This window comes from Egretta garzetta, unplaced genomic scaffold, assembly GCF_000687185.1.
Source record: "Egretta garzetta isolate BGI_Z169 unplaced genomic scaffold, ASM68718v1 scaffold62, whole genome shotgun sequence".
NCBI lineage: Eukaryota > Metazoa > Chordata > Aves > Pelecaniformes > Ardeidae > Egretta > Egretta garzetta.
In genome coordinates, this window is record NW_009258947.1 from 3,092,946 (window position 1) to 3,106,174 (window position 13,229).

At 38.4% G+C, this 13,229-nt stretch overlaps 1 protein-coding gene across 4 annotated transcripts in view; it reads right to left on the reverse strand.

Annotated features, from left to right (window-relative positions):
- MYT1L (myelin transcription factor 1 like) overlaps window positions 1-13,229 on the reverse strand; it is a 132,723-nt gene that overhangs the window by 63,614 nt on the left and 55,880 nt on the right. For all 4 annotated transcript variants that reach the window (XM_035889902.1, XM_035889901.1, XM_009634269.2 and 1 more), the window contains exons 6-9: window positions 12,257-12,391; window positions 9,628-9,718; window positions 7,250-7,357; window positions 3,852-4,063 (exon numbers count right to left, since the gene is read on the reverse strand). In XM_035889902.1, coding sequence (XP_035745795.1) covers window positions 3,852-4,063; window positions 7,250-7,357; window positions 9,628-9,718; window positions 12,257-12,391 — 546 coding nt within the window. The remainder of the gene's footprint in view (window positions 1-3,851; window positions 4,064-7,249; window positions 7,358-9,627; window positions 9,719-12,256; window positions 12,392-13,229) is intronic.

Sequence of the window (13,229 nt, forward strand, 5' to 3'; positions counted from 1 at the left end):
GCAGGCTCTAATATGGACTCCTCTGTGGCCTTGGTCAAACTATATTATCCCTCGAATTAATTTTCCCTATAAATAGAAAGTAGCTTCTAAAATTTAGTTGTGTTGTGATTCACTAGTAGAACACTTTGAAGATGTAAAGTGCTATAAGCATGCTACACAATTATTAGCTTTTAGATTACCAATAATTTAAGAGAAACTCACTTAGAGAGAAATGGCCATGGTCATTTTAACTTTACTGTAGTTGTACATTTTAAAGATGAGTCGCGTAACCCAGACTGTTCATTTCACATTAGCTTTTCAGGAAAAACAAAGATCACCAATTTATAATGAACTAAATCAAGTAGATCCCTAACAAAGGGCAAGATGTTGTCTCAATACCAGATAATTCTGCTCACTGTCGCCCAACTCTGTGGCACCAGGTTTTGGAAACTCTGCAGTCCCCCTGCGCTTTTTGATCCACAGTGAAATAAAATGTGGAGAACGCCTTTCCCATTAAATAACAGACACAGGTCCAACCAGCTGCATACCCAGACTGGCCTCCCGCCAGACGTGCCTGGGGGCTGATTACAGAGAACCTCTCTTTGTACAGGCTCCTCTTGCTCATTAGTAATGGAGGAGTGGGAGAGATCCCAACAACGTGAAGGACGAAACTAAGATATTTGGAGTGGAATTGAACTCTGCCCAGACACCCTCACCCCTGGTATTGCCTAAACACTGAATATGTTATGTAAATTAATTACAGTTACAACACTTTTTCCAACTTGCACAATAAGAGATTCATCTCACCTAACTTCAGATACCTGACCCAGTCATTTCAGGCTTCTCCTACAGGCCGTGGAAAAAATAGAAACTCTCAGGCAATGATTTCCCTGACCAGTACGTACTTCAGGAGGAGATGAACTGCATCAGGGAAGTGTCTAACTTTCTCCTTGGATGTGAAAGGGCAAACAAGCTCAGATCGAGGTGTTGACATTATAGAAGTCTAGATACGGTCAGATGAATCCCACTCCTAACATTTTCTCAGTGTTCTGATGGAAGGACCCAGTCCTACTGGTGGGATGAGAGGAGCTCCTGCCAGCACCTGCACAACTGAAAGGGCTGCTGTCTCCTCCGCCTGCTGTGCCCAGCTGTTTTTATCTCTGTTGCTGTATACCATAATCCCAACATCCCATACACTATGAAACTGGTTTCAAAGGAAAAACAAGCCCACAAACACAAGATTTCTCAAGAATCATCAGAGCATCCTACCCCATAAGTATCCATTTTCTGTTTATTTTTTACTAAAGCTTACTGGAAAAAAAATCAAGAAAACAATCCAAAGGAGCTATTTATGTTCATGTCACTCACAACCATACACTTATTGAACACATAATCCCTTTCTCCGGTGATGAAAATACAGTGCTAACTTACAATTAAAAAGGGATTGAGACATGAAGTTATTGATTTTTTCCAGATCCTTAGACTATTTGTCTCAAATAGTCAGAAGAACTGAAGTGCTGTTTACTTGCAAGTTCCCACAAAACCTGAGGTTTACTTTCAGGTTTTTCAGGATGACTTTTCAGAACTAAATCTGCTTTTATGGAAATATATTTGCTGATATACATAATAGGTGTGCATTTTCTACTTCCATAATGGCTTTAGTAGCAATAATTAATAATTTTTTTAACACACAAATATGAAATCACCTAGAAATACTGCAAAGTTTCTTGAAGAAAAGTGACTCTTTTAAGTGAAGGCTTTTTTTATGAAATCTTTTTCATATTCAGTTATTTGCAATAACTGTCAGCAAAGTCCTTGTCCCATTGAAAGTCAGTACCAAAACTTTGACTGATTTTGGAGTGCCTGGGACTTCATGCCATCGTTCTATGAATTTAGCTGATTTTCCTGAGGAACTTCGAAACCCTTTGCCAATTTAAGCCAAGTATGATGGAGTGCTTGTGGAATATCAGAGAGATGTAAACCCTACAGGTTTCATGAACATCACTGCTAGGGTTCAAGGAAAAACTTGAATTAGGTCCCATCTCTGGGACTGTGTCGGCACGTCTGTCTGGCCAAACAGCACACACATCACCTGGAACCAGGTACAGCGTGTGCTGCCTCCCGCAGAGCCATGGGTATGGATCAAATCCATAGGGAATTAGCCTTCATGTGGCAAACAGCTTGCTCCAGCTACAACAGACTTCAGCTGTCCTGAGTACACAAGAACCAAGGACACTTGCTGCCCCAGCATGAATCCCTGGGTGTATACAGTGCCCCTCTCTGGCTCACGTTTCTGAGCAGTGAAGCAACCTAGTCCCAATCTTATCTCCAAGCAAAATTCCTATTTATATCAAAGGAAAATGAGAGCTCATAAAGACGGTGACCTGTATCACCCTAGCCTTTCGTTATTTAAGGCCACTTGCTAAACTTGTGTTTAATATTACAAGTATTTTCAAGTTCTGGTGATTTGGGAAAAAAAGTGCAGTTTATAATTATTTGCTGAAAAGGGAGTCTTAAATGAGAAAAATAGGTATCAGTTGCTTAAGCATCAGTAATTTGATCTGAAAATATGCATGTCCACAGGGTCCCCAGCAATACTCTGATTCTTTCCTTTCTGCAAGAATAGACAGAGCATATACACAACAGTTAATATCTCATTTACCTTATACTAATGTACACTCATTAGCTTACTAACCACAGTTACAGTTAGTGCTTTACCTTTAATAATGCTCAAGCCCTTATTCTGATACAGGTAAACAAGGTGAGTGTATGAGAGAAGAAAAAAGGGCACTCTTACTCAAAAATACGTTGCCTTTCACGACCCTTCTCCTTTCTGCTATAGTGCAACAACATGCCTGTTCATTCCATGAGAAAGCAAAATATCCAAAATATCAGAAATATGAAGGCAAGAGCTGTAGCAATTTTCCCTTTCTCCACTTACCTACTTTTGAATGTCAGACTCTCTGTTCAGGCAACACTGTAAATTGTTCTATCTAGTGTATTTATTTCTGTTTCCCTAAACAAAAATCTGACACCTGCCTGAAATTTCCTATGGTAGTCAGTCAGTAGCATCAAATATTTTAACCAAAAAATAATCTGTTAACATTCAAAAAAAGAAAGAAAAAAAAAAGATAAAGGCACAGTTTGTTTTTTTATATATATACACACACACATATAATATATATACACATATAATTGTATTGCTCTGAAAAATTCCTGATGTCCTCGAAAGCTACAATCCAAATCCTTGTTCTTTGTCCTGCAGTTCATTTTTCTCCCCTAATAAAAATCCTCTTGCCTGACAGACCCCATCCACTGCCTTCTCTTGAACTGAAGCCACTTTCAGCCTACTCCTAAGCATGTTACTTATGTTAGGTTTTCCAGAGAGTTCAACAGGTGTATTCATGAGGACAAAATGAGCAGAAATGCCTCATTAAGTAAGCAGCAGTGATTTCTGAAGTGCAATGAGATCCAGGTTTTCTACTTCCATATCCCCACAGAGCAACTATGTTACCTTTATGGGTTACCTGAACTACTGTACGGAAGCGAGAATCCTGATGTGACCCTTGAGGCCAGGTCTCCCAGATAGCAACATAAGGACTAGCTCTATTACTTAGCTTTTATTGCAATCTCAACACATCCCAGGAGCTTAATAGCTGGAGATGTTCTTTTGCCAGTGCAACAATCCTGAAGCAAGCACCATATAAAACCACGCTTTTTAAAACGGCCTTTAAAATAACTTACACATGACAGCATTCCTCGTAATACTATATGAACATGAAAACATGTCTTATTTTGTATGATGTTTACATATACAACAACATGATTAACTGCAAACTTGTCTCTCATGTATAAGAGTGTGCACCTCCTACCATCATATCCTTTGGGGGATATATCCCTGGATTGCACCTTGGGAGCTATGGCTCTCTTGCCATAGGCATGGTTGTCATAACTGTTATATTCAAACGTAGTCTTAGAGTATTTCTCTAGTTCCTTGGCCAAGTTGGAGCGGGGTGTGGTGGTGGGGACATTGTTTCTGTAGCCATACTGAGGGATCTCCAATTGCTTAACAAAGCACATGGGCCTAGAAATTAAAGATATGTAAAGTTTGTTAGATGCAGTTCAGTTTACTGTGTCTGTGCATAATTTATAGTTCAGATTAGAAAATCTTAGTTATTTCTGGTACTCAAGAGACAGCAATATATTATTGCATTTGCTTAGTTTGGTTATTTTCAGCAGACAAACAATATATCTTTTCTTGAACAAAGCCTAGACAAAATTAATTCTAATACTACTAAATGCACCCTGTAGCTAAAAGTATTTTAAAATTCTGTTTTAAAATACTTCAGGGTTTCCCTTTCCCCATGTAATTGCATCACATCGCAAACATTTTCTCTTTTGGGAGGTGAATTAAAGAGGGGCAAGCAGAATGACAGAAGAAGTTTGGACAAATTCCTTTAAATGTCAAAAAGAAAAAATAGCACTGGAAGCTCCACTTAATTTACAGGGTTTCCTCTGAATTTCTTTCAGTGGAGTTGTATGCTGTTTTCCTGTATGCTTTCCAAAGGAGCTAGTCCTGTTTCAGCCCTCAATATACAAATCCATGTTCGTCTCCAGAAATACACAGGAGAGTCTCACAATCTCTGTTGACTTTGAGCTGCTGCCTTGCAGATCCTGCTCACCCTTAAGTGCAAGGTTCTGGCAGGAGCTGCGATTCCTAATACACAGATACACACGTCAAGGAAGGTGCTGCGAATGAACACAGAATAAAACTGTATTAGCTAAATTTCTCTTTCGTTTAGGATTGGGGAGGATAGTCAGGAGAAGCCCTGACTGATCTCATTCAGCCATCGGAGAAACTTGTGAAATCTCAGTGAAAGGATGCTGTAGTGAATGTCTCCACTGTCACATGGTCTTCTGCGTGTGGAAACAGAAGCCATCAGCTCTCAAAGCAGGTAAATGAAGGTCAGATCCTGCAAACCTTACCCATATAAGAAAGTGTTATATGACTGGGTCATAGAGAGCAAATGCTAGAGTGGTGCATGTCTACCTAAAGATGATGAACAGCACACCTGAGGTGCTTCTGCTGAAATCAAGAATCATATAATCAAGTCTTTTTTCTTTTTCTATTTTTTTTTCTTTACTGCATTTATGACCAGAGGAAATAGAAGGAACATTCGTAGGAACATAAATTCAGTCAAGACCAGAAGTATCATCATGCTGACTGACAAAATGGAATGTGATAAATAGTAAGAAATAGGTTTTGAATGTTATGTTTTTCTGAATGAATTCATTTTCATAGAATTTAGTCAGGATATTTATGTAAATCCCAAGAAATGTAAATGTAAACCCAAGAAATCACATTAGTCATACTATTCCCTTTGATTTATGTATGCTCATTCCTTTAGATACTTCTTCCTCACAAAATACCATAGGCTCATTCATACAATGAGCTGATATGAATAATATTTTGATTCTTCTCAAGATAAACTATATTTAGCTAAAAAAATTGCAATTCAGATCCTGTACATTGAATGCAAATCCAAAATTTCTGTGGAACAGAAGTCCTGTGAATTTGATTTCTTTTTAAGTAAGAAATTTTAAATGCAGGTGGGATGGAAACTGGGATGAAGACAAATATTCAAGATTTACTCTTAGAACATCTCTCTCTGCCCATCAGTTGCCTGCATGCAAATATTATAAATAGCTCCCAAGTTCTTCATCTTAACTACTTCTATGACTTAAAAGTAAGAGGGAAGCAGGAGACAAGATGAAAGCATTATTTGCGTTGTCTATAAAATCTGAGACACAGGGCAGGCTCACAAGCAAAGTTAAGATTGCAGCACAACTTCCTAGGGAGTCTGCCAGAAAACTGGATGCTGCTTTTGAGCAGTTGCCTCCTTTGTACGGCGTCTGACTTCAGTGGCTTCCCTCAAATGAGCAGTGGTAAAAGGCACTGCATTGTTGATCTGTCTTTTTGTGTCAAGTGAGAAACTGTTATTCTCTCAAAGGTTGTTTTTTATTAATAGGTTTTGAAGAACCCTTCTCTAAGAAAACTCTTTGGGATACTGTATGAAAAATTGTACAGTCGGAATTAGGGGCAGTTAAGATAACGCCCATCAAAAACAATCTGAGGAAGGAAAACAAAGTCAACAAGCACAACCAAAAATCTTCTGTAGATGAGGGCCATAATTCTGTGTTCTTAGCCCTATGGAAAGACTGGTTTTTGAAAAGACCATCAAGATGAGATGAAGTTTTAAGAGAATATTCAAAGAATGATGTTGATAATACAGTAGAAAACTTTTTTTTTAAGCAGCCCTATCAGATTTTGATCAAGAAGACAGCTAAATATTAAGAAACCTATGGGATAAGTAGGAATTCTGGGAACTAAAGCTGCGGCACTTCCTCCACGCTCTTTGAAGCAGCTGGGAGGGATGTACCTATCCCAGCCCACAGATACCACAGTATCCATGGAGAAATTCTGCAGCTCTTGGGGCATCATCAGCATAAGGCTGGTACAATCATGCAGAAGTCTAGTTCCTTTACATGTATCCTTCACACTTCAGCTCCTTAGAAATAATATTTTTTCCACCCACATATCTCAAAAGAGGAGACAACACACAAAGCTGGATACAGCTTTGGATAAATACAGAATCCTACATGGATGAAGATAAGGGGTATAATTGTGCCAAATTGGTTCAAGGTCCCTTCCGTATGAAAATTTAGGACAATTTTCCTCTCTTTCCATCCTTCCTGGCAGCAAGTGGGGGAACAGAGACAAAGAACTAAGCCTGACCTTATTTTGGAATCTAAACTATACCTGGCATTTTTCCAGGTGTCCTGCCAAAAGGTGTACTACCAGTTTGGTAATGTAAATAGGGCTTCTGGTTTAATTTAAACTGATATTTACTAGTAAAAGCCTGCTGAAAAAACCAAGACTTACCGGTAAATATTAGTTTATTCCCAAAAGATACCAACTTTTTTCACATTGTTCTTAGACTTTGCACTCCAGCAGTCATCTTTACACCAAACAATGCCTAAGACAAAAATGAGCTTTTCAGCTTTACATGTATTTGCCAAAATAATTACCAACCCTCCCCCATGTAAATTGAGTGGGAAATATACACTGTGAGAATTGGATCCAGAAGCCCTAATTCTAACTCTTCTTTAAAGGAGATATATATGTATATACAACGTATATAAATTCTCAGATTAGGTGAATGTGTGATGAATTCTGCATAATAATAAGTATTATAGTGATTTCTAATACCTTAAAACCCGATCTGATGCCTGGTTTGATTTTGACACATCACAGTTCTGATGCTTCTCTTGAGCTTTAGCCAGTTTCTCTGCTGCAGCAATAGGACATCCAGAGAGGCTGCAATTACAGAAAGGAAATTTAATTGTCTTGTCCTGTGTAGTTTCACATTATAGCACTGATCCAATTACTCCTTCTCCTCCTTAGCCAGCATCAGGAAGAATCTGAAGGAAAAGTTTCCAAAAGCTTTTTGGTCATATGTATTTTTTTCTAGAATAGACTTCCTTTCTTCTGCTTTCAAAGTTGCATGGTAGATCTTACATCTGCGCTTCTTCTCTGACTGTACATGGGTAGATTATTCATGGATGTCAGCCAGTGAATGTACCAGTAGGAGAGGAGAATATAAACTGGAATCTACTCTGCAGCTCTGCTAGCAGACTTGCGACCTTTATGCATCTACAAATGTTGCCAATGAAATGGCTCCTGAAGATGATTAAATGACACCACCATATAGGCCAAATCTTGCATGGCTTCACACCTCATTCAGCTCCATTAACTCCAATCTTTTTGCAAGGCATATAAATGAGTGCAAAATTTGGCCTTGGGTCTCTAAGTCTATGTCTCAACTACATTATACTTAGCGTTTAAATGTTCATGAATTTCAGCCACTAAAGTGTGTTTTCTAACAGTAGATGACGTAACGTGAAAAGAACTTCTGCAGTCTTCTGGAAAAGATTTAGAACAGGGAAAAATAAATATATTGATGCCAGCAGATGGTGCTCTTAGTGAAGCTGTAAAAACCTGTGACCTGACAATGGAGGGGGTCCTTTCCTTGTCATAGTCTATTGCGTGCTTATGTGACCGCAGCTCTCTGTGTTCTCCACAGGAAAAGAAATTAAAATGAAAGGCAAATCAGTTCATTCCCAGATGTTCCCTTCCCTACAGTAAATAAGGGGGGGAAAAAAAAGAATAAAAAAAAGTGAAGCAGAGCAAAATGCCCCAAAAGCTGCAGAAAGAGGTGAGCACAGGCTGCAGACTGCTCCCCCAGCCCTCCCTGGCTGCCCTAGTTCTGCAGAGGGGTGAGGGGGCTCTGTGCAGTTTTGGAGTCATGCCAGAGGGCAGCTGCGCTCCACTGACACGCTCTTCTTCAGACACCTCAAATATTCTAGTAGCTATTCAACCAGAAGTGAAAGCTGCATCAAGCAGCAGTAATTCCCATAAAGCCTTCTCAGAGGTTTTTGCTGCATCTACTGGCAGCATCACTGCAGAGAAGAAAGGGGGACCAGAGCTTATTGCGGATGGGTTGGTACCCACAAGAGTCCTCCAGGAGACATGTGGTTAATACAAGGGGCTCTAGTAACCCAGAGCTTGATAAGACTGAACATCCAGTACCCGTGTAGTCCCTTCAGCCTTCATGCTGCAATTAACAACAACAACAACAACAACAAAAAAAAAAGGAATTCAATAGTAGGAACTTTGCATAGTTCCTTTTGCTCTCTTACCCGTATTACCTGGATTTTTTTAAATTGTAAAGAAATAAGCAAGATCTTCTTGTTCTGTGGGAAAACTATGACATGTACTAAAAATTACAGCAACAATTTGATAATTTTGTTATTTGTTTAACAAAATTTAATAGGCAATGGCATCCCTTTTGTAAGAATCTACTACTAATCCTAGGAAAATATAGAAAAGTTGCTTTTTTATTTGATCTCCTTTTGTCTGGCTAGAATATTTACATCTAACATTTCTGGCTTCCCGTTTTTAAATTTAATGAGACATTTTCATAATGTTTCTTAAAGAGGCAAATTTCTCATTAACTTTTAGCTGAATAAGGACTTGGGGGTTGAGACTGTGGTCAGTAAGAAAGCTAACTCTCATAAAGTCTGCGTACTTAAAATGCTGTTTCTCATGTATTAAAAAAATAATTTTTAGGTGTAGAGCGGATTTTTTCGTGCACTGTAAAATAAGCCCTGAAGAGAGTGAAGTGTGAGAACAAGAACTCTGCCCTAGTCCTGCTGATGTTGGCAGACTCTTCCTTCTCCCTGCGACATACCCATAAGGAGTCATACCATTCGTTTCATACCACTGCTGTTCAGCTAATATTGAAAGAAAAAGAAAAAAAATCCACCCAAAAAGCTAAAGGATGCTTAAAATGTCTTCTGTGGATCAATTCATCCATACTGAAGCAAACGCACACTCGTCTTCCTCAGAAAATACATGAATAAATGTTACTCTTTAAAATGGATAAAGCACACGAAGCACCATCTGTCAATCTTAAGAACAAAACAACGAAACACACACTCACACCCCCCCGCCAATGGACTGCTAGAAGGGCCGCAGTTCGGAGGCACTGTTCCCTCTAGATTGGCGTCCAGCGATGGCATCCTTACCTTCGGTGAGAATTCCTGTTGCTATTTACGTGGCCCCGGCCTGTGCAGCCTGGTGTAGGACACTTAAGAACATTTTCATGCATGGCAAGAACTTGACAAGGAGAGTAAGAGAAAACAGCAGAGTATGAAAACAAGAAAAAAAAAATCAAATCCCAGTATATATGAAATCATTTTAAAACAAAGCAGGATTCATTAACAACCAGCATTCCTCAAAATACACGTGACACACATAGCCAATAAAGCCTGATGAGGGAAGTAAGTATCGTGACCCTATGCTCATTAACACAGGGCAACAGTGGAAGTTATGGAGGTTACAGAACCTATAAACAAATGCATCTCTGGTGCAACAGTGAAGCAGAAGACTTCCAACATCTTCTTCATACAAAAACACTGAGCAAAGATCAGCTCAACAGTAAAGTGTGAGCTAGCAACTGCCCAAAACAAAATTATGGACTAGAAAAATTCTTTCATTAAATGTATGCATTCATAATGCATAGCTTTATACACACATAGTATCAAACTCAAGAGCTGAAAATCTGCTCTCAAGTTATACCGGTAGAACACTGAATTATTTGAAACACACCTCAGTACAACCCTAAACAGAATTTAACCCTAACTATAAGACAGCCCAATTGAGCTAGGGGCCAGTTCTGCCCACTTCCACATAGATACATCACTCATATCTATATGAAGAGCAGAACTGGTCCTTTACTTTTTACTCGTACTCTACAAATGTGAAAATTGCAATGGGTAGAGATTTTTTCCAAAAGACTAAAAACTAAAAATAAGCACTTAAAAAATTGAGGGATGGCAGAAAAAAAAAAAAAAAAGAAAACTGTGTAAAAAAGGAATAAGTGGTACTAGCTTAAGCAAGTAAACTGATTTATATCTGCATCCATTGCAAGCTGGATGGAAAACTCCCAAGGCCACTCAGAGCAGTACCCCTCTAAATCAAAAAGCTCATGCTATGAAGTGCCAAATTATCAAGAACTTTTTGGTTAACAGTAAAGAGTTTTGTATGATATGAGACATATCCAAATCCATGTCTCAGAGCTGGATGGCAGTTCATCACTCTGTGGAAAAAGGCCATCCAGCCCTTGCAAAGTTCTGGTTTTCTCATACAAGCACTAGTCTGGAAGCCTGTATTTAGTTCTCACTCAAAAAGAGGTCTAATAAAACCAGCAAATTCCTTGACTGAGTTAAGAACTGAATAAAAGCTGTTCAGAGACTTGAGAATTTAATCAAGTATACTGATTAAAAGATAACCATCATCATCACCCCATCATCAGTGAACTAAAACATGTATAGACGCAAAGCTTTACTCTGAAATTCCTACTATTCAAAGCTGTTCTTGAAACATGCTTCACAAGGCCAACATCACAGGAAAAAAATAAAAAGATGAGCTCACCTTTTTCATTTTAGTAGGTACAAGAGCATGCAAACAGTTTAAAGCTATATTCTTCTTTGATTTACAAAGTCTTCTAAAGAGCTTTTTATTTACCATTTGTAAAAACCAGAGAACTTTGAGCAACTGAATAAATATTTGTTTCAGAAAATTATAGGGTCTTGCAAAGCAGAGAAATTACTCTATTTGTTCTATTGTATTCAGAGATCAACCAAGATATAGCAAAGTTTCCTAAAGCACTTCCTCATTACTTCTGGAAGAAGCCACTCTACCATGAATGAGGAGACTTTTTATGTCTGTCACTCTTGGTGTGCTAATGTACTTCTGTTTTCCTATCCTTCAGAATCGAGTTTCCTTTGGAAACTGGGGACCATTTTAGCCCTGACTGTCTTTGTAACGTTTCCTTTAGGCTGTTGTAAATCCATTGAGGTTATGTCTGTAAGTCCTGATGGACAGTGGGGATTTTAGGCCCATAGGCTTCAGTGGAATAACTCCAGTTTAAAATTGGTGTGAAAGAGAACTGGATCTCAGCTAGACGCTCGACAGGTGTAAATCAGCAATTAGCTTCAACAGAACCATGCTGATTCCACCAGCCAAGGAGGTGACTTCCAGAAACGGAGCCCTCTGCCTTCAGGTGAATATCCATGAGCTCATATGGGTGAAGCTCCTGTGCAGACAATCTGCTGTCGTGGCACCCATGAAATTCCACCCATGTGATTGACTGACAGGGGATGTTTGCTCAAAATCCTGAGTTGTGTAACTAATTGTGAGCCAAATTGTTATTTTAAATAATATAAACTAGTTTAATATAAATTATGTTTCAGATACAACAACAACAAAGGAAAGGGGTTGCAAGTTTTTCAAGTACAATTATTCCTGTACAAGACAACAGGGACAGTTGATGTGACATCAGCACACAGAAGTAAAAGCAGTGCACATCTTCTGGAAACCTTTTTCTCTGTTGACTGAATACATCTATTTAAAAATAACCTAGGGTTCTTAAAATCAAAGAATACAGCTTTAAAAGTTGTTCTTTTAGTGTAAAAGTTAGTAGAGAATGGAAATGATGGAATAAAGGAAAAAGTATAACACAGAACAGTTGACTAAGTTGAGACAAACCATACTGAAAAATGAAATTCATTTTTGAAATAAAAGGTTTAAAAAGCATGCTAGAAAACTCTTTGTAGTTTTATCCCCGGTTTCCATGAAACAATGTGAACTTACTTTCTGGAGGGACCCTATCTTTGTGTGGGCATCCTGACAAACTGCGGTGATGGGGGTAAAGCCCCGTTACATGGCCAGTTCCATCACACCCAGGGGTAGGACATTTGCTCTCTTTCTTTTCTGTTCTTGAGGGATCTATAATTTACAACAAATGTGTCAAGTGAATGATGCTTTTCACATTTCTGTAAGAAGGTTCATTTAATCATGTCATTTACTCTTTGGTAAATGTTCTTATGAAAACTAGAAGAAAAAAAAAAAACCCTTCTACTTCTTAACACAGTTCTGTCACTTTTATCCTGTTATCTTCTTTTCAGACTGCAGGCTCCTATGATCACAGCAATATCCATTCACAGTGATTGGAAAGTGACCTTTTTATAGCAAAGCCATACCACTGTCAATCAATATTCTGCTGGCAAACATCAGCTCAAGGGTGTAAGGTCATTTGGAAACTGTTTAGTTGGAGTTTCCCTTCTTTACATTCTTATTTGCCTGATGTATTAAGGCCTGCAAATGTACTGTCACAGAAGTTCAATGTCCCGAGAGTAGCAAACCCAGCTCTTTAGCATAATGATTCAACGATTCAGCACAAATAAATCCCTTTGCCAAGGCTCACTGAGGAGACGACTCTTGTTTTCTTTAAATTCCTTATGAAGTGGTAGAAATTATGTAAATATTTCTTTATCTTCAATAAATCATGGTGGGGTAAATGTTGTAATCAGAATTGCTGAAAGTATCACTGGTTGTGTAAATTTGGGCCATTACAAACATACATATATGTTTCATATGCTTAAAAGGTTATTGTTTTTTTAGAATGTTGTTGGATTTTCTGTCTACAAATCAATGAAAAGTCTAAATAGACATTTTTTCCACAAAATAAAGTTTTCTGCTAATAATGTAGTGGAACTGCTGGTGAGATTAATCCTGAACTAGAACTTTCTCACATACTTTATCAGCTTGCTTCCTTTAACAGAAC